Source organism: Myotis yumanensis, unplaced genomic scaffold (genome assembly GCF_028538775.1).
Source record: "Myotis yumanensis isolate MYYU_CA2020_CCGP unplaced genomic scaffold, mMyoYum1.0.hap1 SCAF_3, whole genome shotgun sequence".
Classification (NCBI taxonomy): domain Eukaryota; kingdom Metazoa; phylum Chordata; class Mammalia; order Chiroptera; family Vespertilionidae; genus Myotis; species Myotis yumanensis.
Genome location: NW_027223754.1, coordinates 85,611,673 through 85,633,182, shown reverse-complemented (window position 1 = coordinate 85,633,182; position 21,510 = coordinate 85,611,673). Strand labels below are relative to the sequence as shown.

General features: G+C 39.8%; 1 protein-coding gene across 2 annotated transcripts in view; it reads right to left on the bottom strand.

The window, feature by feature from the left end:
- The window catches only part of GTF2F2 (general transcription factor IIF subunit 2), a 133,210-nt gene that overhangs the window by 23,959 nt on the left and 87,741 nt on the right, over nt 1-21,510 (bottom strand). For both annotated transcript variants that reach the window (XM_070409041.1, XM_070409042.1), the window contains one exon: nt 1,054-1,153. In XM_070409041.1, the coding sequence (XP_070265142.1) occupies nt 1,054-1,153 (100 nt within the window). The remainder of the gene's footprint in view (nt 1-1,053; nt 1,154-21,510) is intronic.

Here is a 21,510-nt window from a genome sequence, read left to right as displayed (position 1 = left end):
TTACAGGTACTTCAAGACTCAAAACCCTTAGTTCTGGTAGCATTGCTAATGACCTGCAGCAACATAGCACACTGGTTAATTAAGAGTAAACTCCTACACCAGGCTGCCTGGGTTCAATACTTGGACCGATTAATTATCAGTTGTGTGACCTCAAGTAAGCTAATCTGGGTGTCTCTCAGTTACTTTATCTGTAAAATGAGGATAATACCCGTAGTTACTTCATAGGGTAGGTATGATGGTTAAATGTGTCACTACTTAAGAGACACTCAGAACAGTGCCTGGCACAAAGTAGATTTATATATACAATATATGTGTGTATTGTACATTGTAGAATACAATATATATAGTATACATGATATGCTTCAATAAAAGAAGGTTTAAAACATAAGGGCAGCCCTGACCAGTATTGCTCTGTGGTTAGAGCCTTGGCCCTTGCACTGAAGGGTTGCGGGTTTGATCCCCACCCCCAGTTGGGACTCATGCAGGGGGCAACCAGTTGATGAGTCTCTCATATTGCTGTTTCTCTCTCTCCCTCTCCCCTTCTCCCCTCCCTTCCACTCTCTCTGAAAACCAATAGGAAAAATATCCTCAGGTGAAGATTAACAACAACAAAAAGCCCACAAAAAAACAAAACGAACATAAGGGCAGTCCTCACTTTGCATGGTAGTGTGAGACCGTAAAAATGACTGTGCAAGCTGAAACTATGCAAAGTAATTTTAATAATAAATGGGAAAAATTACCATTGTTTCATGACCTTTAAATTTTTTTGTCAAAACATTAAAAACTCTGTTACAAAGGTATAAAATATGAAAAAAGTGAAACTATTATTTATTGGGGATACCATAATTTAAAACATTAGAAACACTGAAAAAATGAAGTATTTTATTTCTTTGAAAAACTTACAAGAGCAGTTTAAACAGTATAACTTAGGATACAGAGTGCAGATCTTTTCTAAGCTTGGCAAACTGTCATATCCCTTACTAAGGCTGAATAACTCAAGCACCTGATAGCATGGTCTATGATACAGAAAAGGTATAATGAAGAAAGACTTACATTGTATTGATGATTGGCAACAGGTTTGTAATTGGTTGTCACAACTTTATCCAGTTGTTGTGATAGCCGTACGGGTTTAGAAGATTCTTCTATTTGCAGTCTGAAAAATAAAAGGCACTATTAACAAATTCCCTTGTTTATTATTATTAGAGTGAAACCTGAAGAGTTAGTCCTATAACTCTTGTTCCTCAAGAACTAATACTTAACATATACAAAGTAACCTCAGAAGACATACCAACCTTAATATAATACTTCAAAAACACACTGAATATACGACTACAATGTAGAAACTAGACCATAAGCTAAACATACAATCTCACTGTGATTCTACAACTTTCTTCTAACCATATACTGATAGTCAAACTTTTATTAAAACAAATGATTTCTGAAAAAAATCTGCATGTAAAAATGAATTACTGTATCTTAAATCATTTGGCCTAAAACTAATCAAGTTATTAATTCAGAAATTCTATCCACTTAATATGAGATAGAGTAAATAAAAAGATAATACACTACTACTCAGGGTCTAGTGCAGTGATGGCGAACCTTTTGAGCTCGGCGTGTCAGCATTTCGAAAAACCCTAACTTAACTCTGGTGCCGTGTCACATATAGAAATTTTCTGATATTTGCAACCATAGTAAAACAAAGATTTATATTTTTGATATGTATTTTATATATTTAAATGCCATTTAACAAAGAAAAATCAACCAAAAAAATGAGTTCGTGTGTTACCTCTGACACGCCTGTCATAGGTTCGCCATCACTGGTCTAGTGGCTGCTTTATTGGACAATACAGACATAGAATATCTCCATTATCAAAGTAACTACTATTGGACAGCACTAGTCTATTTTAGGACTCCCTCTAAATCAGTGGTTCTCAAACTTCGTAATGCCTCAACCCTTTAATACAGTTCCTCATGTTGTGACCCAACCATGAAATTATTTTCGTTGCTACTTCATAACTGTAATTTTGCTACTGTTATGAATCGTAATGTAAATATCTGATATGCAGGATGTATTTTCATTATTACAAATTGAACATAATTAAAGCATAGTGATTAATCACAAAAACAATATGTAATTATATATGTGTTTTCCGATGGTCTTAGGCGACCCCTGTGAAAGGGTCGTTCGACCCCCAATGGGGTCGCGACCCACAGATTGAGAACCGCTGCTCTAAATTAAAACATAACTCAAAATACCACCTTTTAAAAAAAATCCTCACCTGAGGATAATTTTTCCATTGATTTTTTTTTTAAGAGAAAGGAAGAGCGGGGGTAGAGAGAGAAACATCAATATGAGAGAGACATATTGATTGGTTGCCTCCTGCACAAATCCTTTGGTGTGTGGGTCGAGGCTCTAACCACTGAATTACACCAGCCTTGGCTCAAAATACCACTTAAAAAAAAAAAAAAAGAGCCAAAAATAAACATGACACTATGTACAGCATATTATAAAACATAATACTTGACCAGCATTTATATATTCAAGTAGCAATCTTAGGTAATTTTGTTTTGGACTAAATGTTATCATATTTCATGATTCACATTTTACCATTTACTCCTTATTTTAAAAATTACATGAATTCGCCAAAAGCGGTTTGGCTCAGTGGATAGAGCGTCGGCCTGCGGACTGAAAAGGTCCCAGGTTCGATTCCGGTCAAGGGCATGTACCTGGGTTGCGGGCGCATCCCCAGTGGGGGGTGTACAGGAGGCAGCTGATCGATGTTTCTCTCTCATTGATGTTTCTAACTCTCTATCTCTCTTCCTCTCTGTAAAAAATCAATAAAATATATTAAAAAAAATTACATGAATTCATTTTTTCTATCAGCACAGTAAATCTAAAAGGTGTTTTAAGGGGGAAAAAGTACAGTTTTTCATAGTGACTATTTTTAAACAAAATGTATCATTGTACCTTTATTTTTTTAAAATATATTTTATTGATTTTTTACAGAGAGGAAGGGAGAAGGATAGAGAGTTAGAAACATCGATGAGAGAGAAACATAAATCAGTTGCTTCCTGCACATCTCCAACTGGGAATGTGCCCTCAACCAAGGTATATGCCATTGAACAGAATTGAACCTGGGACCCTTCAGTCCACAGGCCAACACTCTATCCACTGAGCCAGACTGGTTAGGGCTATCATTGTACTTTTATACTTCTCATCAGTAAGATCAGAATATAAGAATATATTTAAGCACTACAAGGAAAAAAAATGCCAACCACATCTAGCTAAATTATAACTGAAGAGTAAGAGTGAAATAAAAGCATTTTTGAACAAAAAATAAGTCTATCATTGATAGATCCTCACTGAGAGAACTACTCAAGGACTTTTTTCAGTAAGAAGGAAAATGAACCCAAAAGAAACTAGTGGTATGCAATGGTCGTAGCAAAGAAATTGAGAACCATGATAGAAAGTTGCCCACTCAATAAACAAAAAAGGTGTTTTTTTGTTTGTTTGTTTTTTTTAAGAAAAGAAAGTGCAACTAACATGAAAGGTGGGAAGGAAGAGATCAGAATTAATGCATTTCTGTCTCTTCTTTTGTTTTGTTAATCCTCACCCAAGGATATTTTTTCCATTGATTTTTTTTAGAGAGAGTAGAAGGGAGAGAGAAGATCGATGTGAAAGAGGCTCATCCATTGGTTGCCTCTGTCTTACTGGGGCTGGGGATCAAACTTCGCAACCCAGGTACACGCCCTTGACCGGGAATCAAACCCACAATCCTTTGGTCTACAAGCCAACTTTCTCATCATTGAGTAAATCCGGCCAGGGCAGAATTAATTCATTTTAAGATTTCTATGTTCTCTAAATTTTCTGCAATAAGCATCTATTACATTTATAATCAGAAAGGAAGTATATTTTCTTAAAGAAAAAAAAATCATTTCTTGGAAGGTTAATTTAAAAGCATAAAAACATTGGTCATTTAAAAGCAATGCATGTTCAAGGATCCGAGATGACAGTGGAGAGGAAATTCAGACACTGACATGTACAGAGGAGAGACAATGTGAAGACATAGAGAGAAGATGACTGTCCACAAGACAAGGAGAGGGGCCTAGAACAGATCCCTTCCTCATGGCCCTCAGAAGGAACCAATCCTGAAGACACTCTAGTCTTGGATCCAGGACTGTGTGAAAATAAATTCCTGTTGCTAAACCTAAATAAATAAATGCAACACATTTAACATCATATATTACTTTAGTTGAGTGGGACTTTAAATTCTTTGGCTCATTAGAATAGGAACTAAAAATAATTTTCATTTAAAATTCCTAGCAAAGCACAACCTGCCATTCTTATAATATTTATTATTTAATTCCCTGGATGAAGTTTATTATCTATTTGCTTCTGCCTGCTCTTAGGCATATCAAATTACTCAGAAGATATTATATATCTACTAATTGCTTTTTTAATTTGAAAACTATAACTACTATAAGTTTTGTTTTTACAACAAACCCAAATTCAGTATAGTAGTTTCTGCACTGAAAAATAAATATTTTTATTCTTCTAACTGTTTATAAATCCTTCCCTAATCTTTAAATACATAAAGTGATTGTTTTTATAAAGTGTAAAAAAGTACTCTGGAAATGTCTATAGGAACTTACTGTTTATATAACTATAAATCAAATGTTACTTTGCTTTTCATGTGACAAATACATTTTCTATGAACCTTGAAGAAAGCACTAGCTAGAGGTCTAGAAGGGAGATGTCCACCCAAAAATGGACTTTGACTTACAATCCTTCAATGGCCTATTAACTGTTCTTAGATGAAACACAAGCTTCTTCAACATGACTTCACGTCCCTCTGGGTTCTAGTCCTTGCTTATCTCGCACATCTGCATCAGGCTACAGCTGTGCAATGACCAGATTTGAGAAAGAGCCTCCTCCTGGAAATCATGCAACACATGTTTCCTGGGTGCCTATCTCTGCCAGGCGCTAGGTTAGAGGTTGGGAATGCTGCAGTGAGGAAAAGACTTGTTCTAGTGAAAGACTGTAACATTAAACACATGCTTATCCACAACTAATCTACTGCAGCTCTAAAGAGAGACAGGGCAGTGGTATTACAACAAATGATTGCATGTTGGCATGACATAAAAATTAACTTCAAGGTGTGCACTTGATGGTAAGCTGGAGCAGGACGGCTCATGCTTACAAGAGGTCGGTCAGGCAAGAAGACTGGGTGAAAATAACTCCTCCAAGCAGATAGGATGTCTCAAAGTGACTACGAGATAAAATCTTTAGAGGTAAAAAAGTGGAAACAAATAGGAATGTTTACAAAGTGTTAGAACTAAGCCTGTGTAAATCCTTAAGAAAATATAAATTAAAAAAATATATAGCTAAGTGGCAAGCCTTTTCCTGAATACTTTTTTGTGTTCTAACCTTGGTCCTGTCCCCTAATGCACTCAGTTCTCAGGGGTATGGCCTCTCTAAAAGGTAATCTGTTATGCTGCCACTAAATCATCTTCCCTGTTTCAATTGTCTCATTTCACAATTTAATCTTGAGATATTTAAAAAGGGAAGCATTTACTAGCTCCTTCCGTCCACATTAAATGATTGTTCCCATTACTTCACAATTTAAAAATTCCTTAGGGTTTCAGTTTGTTTAGGTGTCTTTATAAATGGTAGCTTATTCTTGTCATATTCTTATACTTGAATTTATCTGAAGAACTTATTTGCAGCCACTGCATCCTGATTTCAGTTCATGTGGAATACTTTCAATTCTAATGTAACAGTTGGATAAGCCAATGCCATCATCCCAAACAGTGTCATGCCACTTTATCCTCAAAGTATTTATTAATATTTAAATATATAAAGAAATACACTTAACTAACATTTTAAAAATAAAAAGCTCATGTAAAATTTTAACCTTTTTATTATACATTTAAAATTTGTTTAATTAAAAGAGGATCTTATGATTCAGAACTCAAAAGGTTAATCTATGGACTGAAAATATGACATTTTTAAAGACTAAACCTTAAAATAGTTTAATTAACCTTGAATATTTTAAAATAATTTAGCAGGGTTCTTTACTTAACACTAAATAATTCATTTAACATTATTTCACGAAGTGTCAGAACAAGTTGCAACTCCATTTCACCACTGAACAATGCACCAATTTTAAACATCACTGACCTCAACATACCTTCAAAGGGAAAATAAGGTTCATCTGGGCTTGTACAAAATAACATAATTTGGAAATATTTGTGGTGGACTGTACAGGCAGGACTAAGAACAAGCTAAAAGCTTCACTATCCGGATCATTTGTAAAATGGGCCTTAACTTTTTCAGAAAAATTTAAGATGTGGTATTTTCAAGAAACAGCAAAAGAGGCCCTGGCTCAGTTGGTTAGAACATCGTCCTGATACGCCAAGTTTTCGAGTTCAATCCCCAGTAAGGGCACATATACTAGTAAGAATCAACCAATGTGGGAAAGGGTAAAATAGAGATTAAACCTGGGGAAGACTATGTTTGTGTTTTAGAAAGATTACTCAGTTAATCAATGTGTGAGATAGTTTGGCAATGGACTGGAGAGGCAAGGGCCAAGAGCTCAATTAGAAGGTCACTATACATCCAGGTAACAGGTGATGTGTGTTTGAATGAAGACAGCTGCTCAGGGGGATAGATAAGAGAATATCTCTGAAGGCAGACTAGACAGGGCTTGATAATTGATAGGAAATATGTGGTAAAATAAAGGATTGTTGTTAAAAAAAGAAGAATTAACCAATAAATACAAAAATAAGTGGAACAACAAATCGATGTTCCTCTCTTTCTAATCAATAAATAAATTTTAAAAAAGTAATACAAAGATAATATTCTGTGATTATTTAGATTCAGTCAGGCCGGTTTGACCTTTGTTTTATAAAGCATTAAAAAACACACATTACTAATTACTAAGCACTAATTACTACTACCACTTCAGGACAATATATAATACACTTCCAAATTCTTAGAAGGCTAGGACTCACTGAATTATTACTCTTTCTAGAATTATTATTTAAGAGTTTTATCTCTTCTCAATAAAGAAAAAGCTCAAGGGCTACATAACTAAAAGTTTTCTGAAACACTAATAAAATTACAGCTATTACAAATAATAACAGACATTTAAAGAGCACTTCCTATGTGCTGGAAACGGTGTTAAAAATTTTACCTACCATCTCAATCTTACTCTTTCCTCATATCTACACTAATAAAAGAGAAACATGGTAATTAACGTACGACCACTACCCTTCCCATTGGCTAATCAGCATATCCTTATGCAAATTAACTGTCAGCCAAGATGGCGACCGGCAGCTATGCACTGAAGCGAGCAGGGAGGCTTGCTTGCTTCAGTGACTGCGAACTCCAACGTTCCCTGCCTAACTTGCCGGCCTCTCAGCTGCAACTCTAAGCAACTATGTACTATGTTGCAAATAAGAAGTTAAACAAAACCCCAGAAACCAGCCGGACTGAAAGCCAGCCGGACTGCAACATTGTATCGATGTTTTCAGCAGCGAGGCCTCAGAGCTAAAGCTGGCCCAGAATTAAAAAAAAAAAAAAAAAAAAGAAAACAAGGAGCGGTTGGGAGCTTCAGTCAACCCACCAGCCTGAAAACAGCCCTCAGCCCCTCAGCCAGACTGGGCAGGCACCCCAGTGGGGACCCCCACCCTGATCCAGGACACCCTTCAGGGCAAACCAGCCGGCCCCCACCCATGCACCAGGCCTCTATCTATACAGTAAAAGGGTAATATGCCTCCCGGCACCGGGATCAGCGGAGCAGTGAGGCTCCCGGCACCGGGATCAGTGTGACAGGGGGCAGCGCCCAAACCCCCTGATCACCCTGCGGCTCTGTGTGTGACAGGGGGGCGGGGCCAATACCTCCCTATCCGCCCTGCTCTGTTCGTGACAGGGGAAGGTGCCCCAACCCCCTGATCAGCCTTGCTCTGTGCTGATAGGGGGGAGCTCCCCAATCCCCTGATTGCCCTGCAGCTCTGTGTGTGACAGGGTGCGGCGCCCCAAACCCCTGATCAGCCCTGCTCTGTGCCTGATAGGGGGGAGCTCCCCAATCCCCTGATTGCCCTGCGGCTCTGTGTTTGACAGGGTGCAGCGCACCAACCCCCTGATCGGCCCTGCTCTGTGTGTGACAGGGTAGAGCCATAACCTCTCCATCGGCCCTGCCCCGAGAGTGACAGTGGCGGCGCCCCAACCCCCTGATCGGCCCTGCTCTGTGGGTGATAGAGGGTGGCGCCCCAACCCCCCTCCATGGGCCTTGCTCTGTGTGTGACAGGGTAGAGCCATAACCTCCCCATTGGCCCTGCCCTGAGTGTGACAGGGTGCAGCGCCCAACCCCCTGATCCGCCCTGCTCTGTGTGTGACAGGGGGCGGTGCCCCAACTTCCCTATCGGCCCTACTCTGTGAGTGACAGGGGGGAGCTCCTCAACCCCCTGATCCGCCCTGCTCTGTGTGTGACAGGGGCGGTGCCCCAACTCCCCTATTGGCCCTACTCTGTGCATGACAGGGGGGAGCTCCCCAACCCCCTGATCGACCCTGCTCTGTGATAGGGCACGGAGCCCCAACCCCCCTGATGGGCCCTGCTCTGTGAAGTGACAGGGGGCAGCGCCCCAATCCCCTGATCGGCCCTGCTCTGTGCATGACAGGGGGTGGCGCCGCAACCTCCCCATTGACCCTGCCTTGAGTGTGACAGGGGGCGGTGCCCCAACCCCCCAATCGGCCCTACCCTGAGTGTGACTGAGGGTGGCATCGCAACCTCCCGATCCGCCCTGCTCTGTGCATGACAGGGGGCGGCGCCCCAACTCCCCAATTGGCCCTGCTCTGAGCCTGACCAGGGGCTGCACCTAGGGATTGGACGTGCCCTCTGCCACCCGGGAGCAGGCCTAAGCCAGCAGGTCGTTATCTCCCGAGGGGTCCCAGACTGCGAGAGGGCACAGGCCGGGCTGAGGGATCCCCTCTCCCCGCCCAGTGCACAAATTTTTGTGCACCGGGCTTCTAGTCTATATATATAAAAGCCTAAGTGACAGTTACAACCGAATGAACGGTTGGTCGGTCGCTGTGACACACAATGACCCCCAGGGGGCAGATGCTCAACGCAAGAGCTGCCCCATGGTGGTCAATGCGCTCCCACAGCCAACCTCCAATTGGCCTGATCTGGACTGGGCAAGAGGGGCCCTGATCGGCCCGATAGCCTGTTAGGCCAAGGGACCCCACCCATGCACAAATTTGTGCACTGGGCTTCTAGTTAAGCAATAACAGAACTGGAACTCAGGTCTTTGTTGTATACTTCAAGGTTCAAGCAGTTAATCTATACAGTCCCTAAAAGCATACAATTCCTCCTATACAGTCTCCTAAAGGACCAAAGAACAGAATAATATCTCTACTTAACCCAATTCTAACACAGAGAGAAGAGTACATTCTCCTTTACAACACTGAAAACAAAGATTCCTATTCAGTCAATGTCACTGGTCATTAGGCTATAATCACAGTCCATAATCACCTTTATCAAAATTACTTAAAGAGCTTCATTACACGTTATATAAGTAGACTATTTTCATGCTTAAGCAGAAAACCCTAAGTAATAATGCCTTGCTAATCTGATTATCAACTACAGAATTAAACAACTACAAAAACATTGAACAACAAATGTTTGCATGAGCAACTGCCAATGTAGGAGTTATTTTATAATGTAAATACCATTTTTTTTAGCATTCATCTATCTTTTGCTATAGCTACACTTGATTGCAATTTAAGCTGTTCTTAAAATGACATACTTGAAAGTTTCATGGCAAAGAGAAGCAGGAACCTATCAGAGCACTGGGACTATCTGTGAGAGAAAACAAATACATGTGGCCCAAGGTCAGATAACCAAAAAGGAAATTTCAGGAGAAGAACCAGCTTAGGAGCAGATGGAAAGATAGCTGAAAGAAAGGCCAGGTGAGGTAATAAACAGGTGCACACTGAGCTGATTTACTGATAGGAAAAGGCTCTGATGATGCCTAATTGAACACAGTAAATTTATAGAAAGTTTCAGTTTTTGGGGACTAGGACAAAGAGAGCTTCTCAGAGGAATTGTAACAGTAGTACATTTTAGCTTATTAGAATGTGGATTAATTGCTAATAAAAAGACTTTATGGCCCTAGCCAGTTTAGCTCAGTGGATAGAGCGTCGGCTGCGGACTGAAGGGTCCCAGGTTCGATTCCGGCCAAGGGCACATGCCCGGGTTGTGGGCTCGATCCCCAGTAGGGGGCGTGCAGGAGGCAGCCAATCAATGATTCTCTCTCATCATTGATGTTTCTCTCTCTCTCTCTCCCTCTCCCTCCCTCTCTGAAATCAATAAAGAAATATATTAAAAAAAAAATGACTTTATGAAAACAGGGGCCTTCCCTATGTCCCCAGGGCCTAGAACAGGCATGTCACATAAAGTGTTGAATATATTAGGGGGAAAAAGACAAGAAGTTTTAGACTGTACTTAATAAGAGATGGTAATTTGATTGTCAAATCATATGATTTACAGTGATATATGCTAACATTTAGATTTGGCATTTAAGAAAAGAGAGTGTAAAATGTATTAAGGTTTAATTTTCACTCTGTAAGAAATACCCAATAAAGGAAAATAGTCCATTATCTCCTTGCACTATTCAATATGGTAGCCACTGGCAATATGCAACTATTTATTTATGTAGTTTTAAAAAAAACATTTTTATTGATTTCAGAGAGGAAGGGAAAAGGACAGACAGAAACATCAATGATGAGAGAGAATCATTGACTGGCTACCTCCTGCACACCCCACATTGGGGATCAAGCCCACAACCTGGGTATGTGCCTTGACCTAGAATTGAACCATGACCTCCTGGTTCATAGGTCAAGGCTCAACCACTGAGCCATGCCAGCCAAGCTGTAACAATTTAAATTAAGTAAAGTCAAATAAAACTAAAACCTCAGTTCCTCAGGTACACCAGCTAATTTTAAATGCTCAAGAGCTACATGTGGCTAGCCCCTGTCATATTGGACAACACAAATATAGAACACTTGTATCACCACAGAAAGTCCTACTGGGCAGTGCAAGAGAATCACAAACTCAAATGTCTACAGGGACCTGTCAAGTAAAGTAGAAAGTAACAGTGAGAGAGGTAGAGGCTCTGGTGAACTGGAAATGGAGTACATGCTCCATCCCAAGTCCTCAGCACCAGTTGATAGTTACTCAGTCAGATTTTTAGGTGAAATAATTTATTAAACATTGTCTACTGATTCAATTAAAAAAACAGGCACCCCCCAAAACCAAAAACCCCCTCAAAACCAAACTATACACCAGCTATACCAGGCCACTAGGAGGCAAACCTCTGATTTATATATCTACACCCCAGGGTTTTGTTTTGTTTTGTTTTAAGCAAAGAAGCAGTAAACAATTAAGAATTATTACTAAAAGTAGGAAGGTCATGACACAAATGTGTCATAACCCCTGGCATCAAAACTACAGTTTTGTTGAAGGACCAGCAATTCCCTCCACATCCAATCCCACGCTCCCAATCCAGAGGAGAATCCATGCTCTGGCTGACAAACTCTCCTAGATTGTGCTCGGACTAAGAACTGAAAAATATTTTCTATATCATACAGAAATGTGACCTTTTTTTTTACTTTTTGTAGAATTAGCAATTTAATTATGATTCAACCTGCTAGCTCCCTCTTAATGAAAGACTTAATACTGAGTTGAATTCTCCTATATGAGAACAATATTCAAATCGCTAATTAAGTCTTATTGTAATGGTGACTTGCCCATGATCGTACAGTTTGACAGAGGCAGACAGGAAAAAAAATTCAAGATTCCTTGTCCACTGCTCTTCACCATAATTGCGTCTTAAATGTAATGAAGCAATTCAGACATCTTCTCAAGTTGGTAAATGTATGCTATACCAATTTAAAATATTTAGAGCTATTTAAGAAGAAATTATGTCCAAAATATGTCCATTACAATAGCTGGCAAGGTGTTCAGAAGGGGTTACACCCAGTGAGGGAATGATGATTCACCCTGGATGTTTGTTAAAAACAACAGCTACTAACAAGTTTTTGGTATGTGTTGAGTAAGGAAAAATAAACGACACAGTGACAGTGTAATGAAGACTTTTATATAAGTGTTTCTATTTTTCTAATTACTGCCTAATTTTTGATTTTCACTGAAACAATGTAAGACTCAATCTTTTATCTTCAGGAAGAGCACATTGTCAGCATTCCAGAGAGTACTTCTTCATCTCTGTTAGCTAAACAACAAAACTCCACTCAATAGTCCAAATATAAGTATCTTATCTCAGAGCCAGAATATTTTTACTATCTTATATTCTTTCCTTATGTATTCTATTTATGATCTTGAACTTTAAGTCAAGCTTAGTGGACATCTTTAACTGAAGCAGAAGCAGTACTTCTAAGTCACTAGCATTCTGGTTGCATGAAAGTACAACAGATGGCCAACTGGAGGAAGGGGATCAGGAAGGCAAAGCACACAACAACTGGTTCTTACGAAGCAGGGAGGCAATAGGATATCCAAGGTTTTCACTGCCTTAAGTTTTTGGTCAAATAATTATAACTTTTGGTCACCTGTACCTTATCCATTGCAATATCTTTTTCTTTAGCCTAGTCAGACATGATTTCTTATATGATTTCATAAAAGCAAACTGCTTTCCACCTTGGAAAGTTTGGATTCCTCTCACAATCCAGGACCACTGGCTCCTAACTGCTCACCTGCCTGCCTGCCTGATCGCCCCTAACCCCTCTGCCTGCCTGCCTGATCGCCCTTAACCCCTCTGCCTGCTGGCCTGATTGCCCCTAACTGCCTCTGCCTGCCGGCCTGATCGCCCCTGCCTCTTCCTACTGGCCTGATTGCCCCTAACCGCCCTCCCCTGCCGGCCTAATCACCCCTAACTGCCCTCTAACTGCTCCCCTGCCGGCCTGATCACCCCTAACTGCCTCTGCCTTGGCCCTGGCCACCATGGCTTTGTCTGGAAGGAGGACCGGACAAACGGAAGGTATCTGGTTGACCTGGTCTAATTAGCATATTACCCTTTTATTAGTATAGATAATTTTGTCAGTTCATGTTGCCAGCCCTCTCAATAACATTCAAATATGTTGTTGTAAGCTCCCCAAAGTACTTATCCACTAACTTACTGATAAAGAGGCTTCTGGCTTGATATTATTTGGTGGAGCATTGTGCAACAGTGACAAAGTTACCTGGCCAATATGCATATTTTCTCTAATACAGAGCCCATGGATAGATTTATTAATAACTGATATATTAATATTACCAATTGAATAATATAATTTTCTTGCTATCAGTAGAGGGAAGAAGGCACTATAAAATGTTTCAGTTTGATTTTTCTAAGTATATAAAATATAACCTGGTTTAATTTAAACCTAGGTTATTTTATATTGGTCTTCGTACAAAAACAATAAACTTAGCATACAGATAAAGGGTTTCTAAACAAGATCTGGGTAAAAACAGCCCTGATCTTCATAGATCTAAAAATTTATAGATTTTGATTCTAAATTACTTTATTTGCATTGCTAGCTCTACTTAAAAGCAGCTTTACCTTTTATTAATTACTTAATAGTCTATAATTCCTGTAAAATGTTAGGAATATCAGCCTATTCTTCATGTGCCTCTGGTTAGTCATAGAATGACTAATACTATGGGTCAAAAGAAATGTGTAAAAATGTATTCTGCATCAACATGCATGAACGGTACAAACTGATATAGGATACTTATAGCCATGATGCATATTCGAGAAGTAATGGAAAAAATCTACTTTATTATGGTAAGCTGTAGATATGATCTAGATCTGGGTCATTTATCTTTGTAAATGCTGCTTTGTAGACATCTTTGATTAGGCTGAATACCAGTAGGAAGATGATGAGGATGAATACTAAGAAAGCAGAAACTCCTATATTATTTTTTCCAGTTGTAATGGTTTTCTACCAAGCTCCTTCTCTCAGTTCCCTCTAGAATTGCTAGCTGAAGGCAAAGGCAAAGTCTGTATCCATGGGACACTCCAAAGTAGCATACTCAAATAGCAACTGACCCTACAACCTTTCTTCTAGCACAATCCATTCAACAACTAAGTTAGACAGGAACAAATGAGAAATTATGTATATGTACATATATACATTTGAATAAACACATAATATTTAAAACATGTCCATGTTTTTCCTGGTACAATATATAGAACCAAGGAAGAAATTAATAAGAATAAAAATTCATAAGATGGGGTTAAAAGTATGGAATGTGTTTGAAAAAAGCAATTTAGATGTGAAATGAACTTGGTGGGTTAAAGTGAGCCTTCACATGTTTAAAATAGATGGTACAAAAATAGTATTTACATCATTTAAGACTGGATCAGATTCTTGACACTGAACTCTATCACCATGAAAAGACTATCTTTTCCAAATAATGCATATTAGAGAATGTGCATTTTCTGTAATGTATATGAAATCTTAAGGAAACACATTTAAAAAAATGAGCTCGGCCGATGTGGCTCAGTGTTTGAACGTCAACCCATGAATCAGGAAGTCACAGTTCAATTCTAGGTCAGGTACATGCCTGGGTTGCGGGCTGGATCCCTAGTAGGGGACAGGTGTGCAGGAGGCAGCCGATTGATGATTCTCTCTCATCACTGATGTTTCTATCTCTCTCTCCCTCTCTGTTCCTTTAAATTGAAGTCAATAAAAACATATTTTTAAAAAAACGAAGATTCATGTAGCCCTGGCCAGTGTTGCTCAGTGGTTTTAGAGCCTTAGCCCACACACCGAAGGGTCACGGGTTTGATTCCTGGTCAAGGGTGAGTACCTGGGTTGCAGGTACTCTCTCTAAGAAAATAAAGAAATCAATGGGGAAAATATCCTTGGGTGAGGATTAACAAACAAACAAACAAATAAACAAGATTCATGTAACTGCTAGTTTAAGTAGTGAATACAAGAAATTAAAGTGAGTGTGTAGGAGAGGAAATGAATTAAGGTAAAATAAGTCAAGGAGGCTGACCTATCAGATATTAGATAATAAAAAAACTAGAAAAATTACTGTGATGAGAAGTACTTTGCAATTATATTACAAATATATGTATTACATTATAAATCAAAGGCTTATAATCAGATTTAAGATGATTTAAAGCTAAGCACCTAAGATTATTAGACAGCCCCAACTGCTAACTTTCTCATCAATTTCTCTAACTCCTAAAAATACTTATATTAGCGATTAAATAAACCGCCCATGGGATAGAAACAATGTTTCCCTTGTTAGAGCCACTGTGATACATACTGCAAGTATAATCATTTTTCCAAATTAAAATTTCTATGATCCTATGACTATGTGATGTCAACAGAATACAGCAGTGGGATCATATAACTTCTATTTAACAAATTTAAAAATACAATTCTGCAAAATTCCAGATGCCTATGAGTAGAAATCAGAATTATTACCTTAGCTGCACATCATGTCAAACTGTAGGAAGCTACTTGGCATACACTAACCAAGACGCCGTTGCTATGACGACTAAGCAACTACAGCAAATGGCTACTTCATTAGTGACTCCATACAATTATAAATGCTGAATAGATGGGAATAATCTGGCACTATTTGGCCACCAATGTGCACTGAGATTCAGAGAGAATTTCTGAAAAGATAGGTAAATTTTAAGTAGTTGTTTTTTAGCGACCTTCAAACATGAAGAAGAGAGAGGTTCTGGTGCTAACTAGAACCAAATCAAGCCAGGGGGAACAACTTAGAGGAGTGGTTAGGTTCAAGGGAGAATGCTCTGTTTAGGAGCAGCTGCTGTGGTGCTGATATTGATATTGAAGATGGAAAGTCACTTAGAATGGCAAAGAGAGAAAGAAGGACTCCCTAATGATTCACTGCTTCAGACTTTCCACTGTAAATGGGCTTTTAGGCCATATGATCTCAATTTCTTTCCATCAAGCAGATGAAGAAAGGGGTGAGAAAGATTTCTGTACACCCTGTTTCAAATTGGAAGAATTTAAACTTTACATTCAAAAATAAAAAATGAAAGTTGGACATAAACTTCTCTGATACCGTGACAAAAAAATAATGCTAGAATTAGGAGGAGGAGAGGAAAGAAGAGAGGAAGGCAAGAAGGGAAGGACAGGCGGAAAGGGAGGGGAAGTGAAGAGTAAGTGGTAAAAAAGATTGTTATCTATCTATATATATAAAAGCTTAAGTGACTGAATGACCAGAATGACAGGTCGCTATGACACATACTGACCACCAGGAGGCAGATGCTCAACGCAGGAGCTACCCCCTGGTGGTCAGTGCGCTCCCACAGTGGGAGCGCTGCTCAGCTGAAACTCATCCTGGTGGCCCATGAGCCCATCGCCAGCCCGTTGGACCTGCAGGACTACTGAGGGAATAGTAGGACAATCTCTGGAGAACAGGGCCAGGCACCAACAGACCAGCACTGCTGGCCTTCTGGAAGTCAGCCTTGAGCACCGAGGCCACTTCCCCTCTCTAGATGCTCCGCAAGGAAGAAAGGATATAAAAGCGGCCGCCAGGTGGCTCCCAACAACCAGCGTGAAAGTCAAAAGGATGGTTCTGTATCCCCGGGCAAAGGCATCCCAGCACCAGCCCAGGCTGATTGTGTCCTGGTCTCCCCCCCACCCCCTCAGGACCCCACCTGTGCACAAATTCATGCACCAGGCCTCTAGTTCAGGCTATAAAAGCAGCTCATACATGCCAAACTAAGCTATTAGGAGTCAGTTGCTAAAACAGGGGAACTACAGGAAAGAGTTCACTTTAAAATAAAGATTAATTCAGCAGCAATAAGGAGAATGAACCAGGGTAGGGAGAGACTGGTGTCAGGGAGAACAATAAACAAGGGATGCAGAGAAGCTACACAGTAGCAGTTGACAGACAGAATGGTGAGTACTGTACATATGACAATGAACTCTATAGAGGTCTGGAGACCTAATACAAGCCAGACCAAGTGTCAGATACCAGATACTGTGAGAGAAACCAAAATGAAAAAGCTACAAGCTGGTGGAGGAGTGGACAAGAAACACTTCTGAGGACTCCTCATCATATTTGGAATTTGCCACCTTCTTTTCTAGCTCTCACTCCTTTTTTTTTTTTTAAAAAAAAATCCTCATCTGAGGATATATGTTTTTCCACTATTTTTCTTTTATTTTAGAGAGACTGGAAGGGAGGGAGGAAGAGGGGAGAGAAACATTGATGTGAGAGAGACACATTGGACGGTTGCCTCCCACATGCACCCCAACCAGGGTGGGAGATAGAACAGCAACCAAGGTACATGCCCTTGTCTTCACCAAGGCCAAAACAAAGGCCAGTGTGCAGAGTTTCTAATTCATATTAAAGCTTAGTCCTTTGGAGTCCACATGGTCTGCTGTGGGCCCCAGGTGGCCACTAGACCTATATGGCTTCGTGCGTTACTGGGCAAGGGAGAAAGGCTTTGTTCCCTGGGATTATATTATCACAGGCTTGGGAAGGACCAGGCACTTTTTCAAAATAACCAATTAACTTCCCAAGCTTTCACAGGCTTCTAATGGGTCCACCCCCTAACAAATCCATTCTTTCTCATACTAGACTGAGAGGCTTCTATGGTAGCCATGTCAGCACTCCCATTACACATGCCTCATAGAAACTCAGGTGGTTCCCCGGGGGAGTATATAAAGTTGTAATTTCCTGGTGAAGCAAGCAGGCTCATGCTCCCCAGGTGATTATGCTTTTAATAATGTCTGATTCCCTTTGCTTTCTTTCTTTATTACTATCTACTACACTAACAAAACTCTTCTAAATTTCCATGCTAATGAAATATTTTAAAAGTCAGTATACACTTTCAAGCAATATAATAATATACTTAAAAAAAGAGAAACAACTGAATGATAGGCTAGAAATAGTGCAAATGCACAAAAGTAGCTTTCCTATTTCCAGCTATATAACTAATTTTAAAGGAAAAACTTTGTAATATCAATAAAAATACAAATACACAAAGCAATCCTTACCAAAAATGTTCAACCCTATATGAAGAAAACTACACACTGTTACTAAAAGATATAAAAGAAAGCCTGAGTAAATGGAGAGAATAACTGTTTCTGAATGAGATTAAATATGCTAAGAAGCTAATTAGTTCTTCCTAAAGAATTTTATTAAAAAATAAGAGATTTTTACTGGAATATTGTGAATTAAAAAAACTGCTCTAAAATTTACACGGAAGACTAAACCGGTAAGACAAATTAAGAAAAAAAACTTTAAAGAACAATAATAATGGGGACCATAATATTCTAGGCATTAAAATGTTATTAAGCCACAATAATTAAAACAGTACATTTCTGGTATAAAATAAGAAAGATGAAATAGAAGAGACTGCTTAGAAACAGACCCTATGATGTGCAAGAATGAAATTTATAATCAAGTGGTATCACAAACTTCTGATTAAGGGAAGAGATATTCAAATAATATACTTACATGAGAAAAGCTCCACCTTCTAGAACAGGGTGGGGAACCTTTTTTCTGCCAAGGGCCATTTGGATATTTATAACATCACTCGCAGGCCATATAAAATTATCAACTTAAAAATTAGCCTGCTACATTTGGTCAAACATTTAATTAACTCACCCCTAATGCCTTGGCAGGGCAAAATCAAATGATTTCGAGGGCCTTATGTGGCCTGCAGGCCAGACGTTTCCTGTCCCTGTTCTAGAATATACTGACAGGGAAAGGTGTCAAAAAGTAAGGCAGGCTTGAGACATCTGAGTGAATGGTAACCAACAGTATACTTTTAGAGTTATGGTTACAACATGACATATATTAAAAAATTTATTTTTGATTAGGTAATCCAGTCACATCCTATATCAGGGGTAGGCAAGCCCTTGCACGCGTGCCAAACATGGCACGCCAATAACTTTTTCTGGCAAGCGTAACCCTCTCTTATAATCTTCCATTTACAATTTTTTCCTTAATATCGACTTTTTTATTTTTCAGATAAATTCAGTGTAGGTGCATCTTAGATAAATAAATAATTTTACATAACAAGTTATCTTAAAGACCATAGACATGGATTGACGAGAGAGGGGAAGAGCAATTTCTATGCCTCTGCCTTAACTCTCCCTGCCTGCCTAGATCCGACCAGTGTTTTGGTTTCATCCACATACGCTTGTGAATCTTTGTTCTCAGTGATGAATTTTGTTAAGTCTCGTAATAGGAGTAGCCTGACGGATGAAAGTAGTAGCTCATGCATATCTCTGAAGGTCACGAAATATAAACCTGATGTAAAATCTCTGTCATCAGTGATGCAGCATATAAGTACCACTGATAACATCAAACGGAGTCATAAAGTTTTCTGTCGGACTATCAGTGTACACGTATACATTAAAAAATAAATGTATTTTTCATCATCATATACTGTGTTTTTGTCGCTCGAATGAATTTTATTATTTCTTCAAGGTTCTTCACATACGTACACCTTAAGAGATATCAAGTAGGCGTAACATGTTTTCAAAAATTAGGGTTGGCATGCAGAAGAATTTTGAGTCAGAGATTTTGCTGGTTTTGGCACGCACTCACAAAAGTTGCCCACCCCTGTCCTATATAATAAAAGCCTAATATGCTAAGTGCCCGGTTGTCCGTCAACCAATCAAAGCATAATATGCTAATGACTAGAGACCCAGTGCACGAAATTTGTGCACTTGGGGGGCGGGGGTCCCACAGCCTGGATTGCAAGAGGGCGCAGGCCAGACCAAGGGACCCCACTGGTGCAGGATCAGGGTCGGGGAGGGACTCGGGAGGTTGGCCAGCCAGGGAGGGACTGCGGGAGGGCTCCAGGGCATGTCCAGCCCATCTTGCTCAGTCCCGATCGGCCGGACCCCAGCAGCAAGCTAACCTACCAGTCAGAATGTCTGGCCCCTGGTGTTCAGTGCACATCATAGTGAGCAGTTGAGCAGCCTTAGCATATAACGCTTTGATTGGTTGAATGGACAACCGGATAACCGACACTTAGCATATTAAGCTTTTATTATATAGGATATGCTAAGGCCGCTCAACCGCTCACTATGATGTGCACTGACCACCAGGGGGCAGATGCTCCGACCAGTAGGTTAGCTTGCTGCTGGGGTCTGGCTGATAGGGATGGGCTAGCCATGCCCTGGAGCCCTCCTGCAGTCCCTTCCCGCCTGGCCGACCTCCTGCATCCCTTCCCAGTCCCGATTGTGCACCAGTGGGGTCCCTCGGCCTGGCTGCACCCTTTCGCAATCCAGGAACCCCTCCGGAAATATTGGAGAGCTGTTTCAGCCCCATCCCATAGGCCAGGATGAGGGACCCCACTGGTGCACAAATTCGTGCAATGGGCCTCTAATGGTGTATAATTTCCCCCCAGACATCCAGATCCTCTCCCTGGAGGCAACCAAGGGCACAATTTCTTGTATACACTTCAAGATGCATTCGATGACACCTTATTTTTAAATAAGTCATTGGGTGGACATGCTCTACCTTTAACTCTCTAATAACGGCTGTCTTTGGGAGACAGCGGTCATAATCCAATGTTATTCTTATGGAAAATAATTGCTGGTGGGACAGGTATTTAAGAGATTAAAAAACTACCATATTTAGATTTAATCATAGGTTTCAGGCAAAGGTAATACAGTCGAACCATGATCTCAAACATTTCCCATCTAGAACAATCTGGTTCTCGACCAAGTTGTTCATGGGGAAAAATGTGTTTTTGAACAAAACTTGAGTCCTAGATCTGACAACCCTTTCATGCTGATACATCATCAAGACAAAAAGTGTCTCTCAGGCCACAAAAGAGAGAATGCGAGTCAGTGTACTGCTAAACCTTGTATTGTTAACATCTCAAGGAAATTGTGCTGTGAATATTTTCGTTGTTTTTTTTTGCTTTTGTTGCTGGTGAAATGGATAATTAGCACAATTTTAAAACATAAACAGGCCATCAAGCGTGCTGATGTTGATAATGGTATGAAGTACTTACTCAAAAAACAATGATCACAGGCAATGAAAGAGGCAGAAAAACTGTTGTTGCTTTGAATAAAGGAAAAGCAGTTAGCTGGTGACAGCATTTTGGAGACTGTGATATGTGAAAAAGCGAATATGCTGCACCCCTGGAACAAGTGTTGAAAGTGTTCCTTTAAGGCTGGTAGGGGGTGTTTCAATAAATTTAAGAAAAGAAGTGTTTGTTTATAGATTAAGCAGTACATTATACATGTACTGTATATAAGAAAGGTTAAAACAGGGAATCATTTAGGGGTCTGAAATGGATTTATTCAACTGATATTTGTAGTGGAAAAAATGATTCAGTTTTCGAACAAATTGCTTCTCAAACAGTCTTTCAGAACTAATTAAGTCTACGAACCGAGATTCTACTCTAAGTAGAAACATAAATCAGTGATTTAAAAAATAGGCTTTTGAGATAGTTTTGATGACAGATGAAATAGCAATTGGGTTAAAT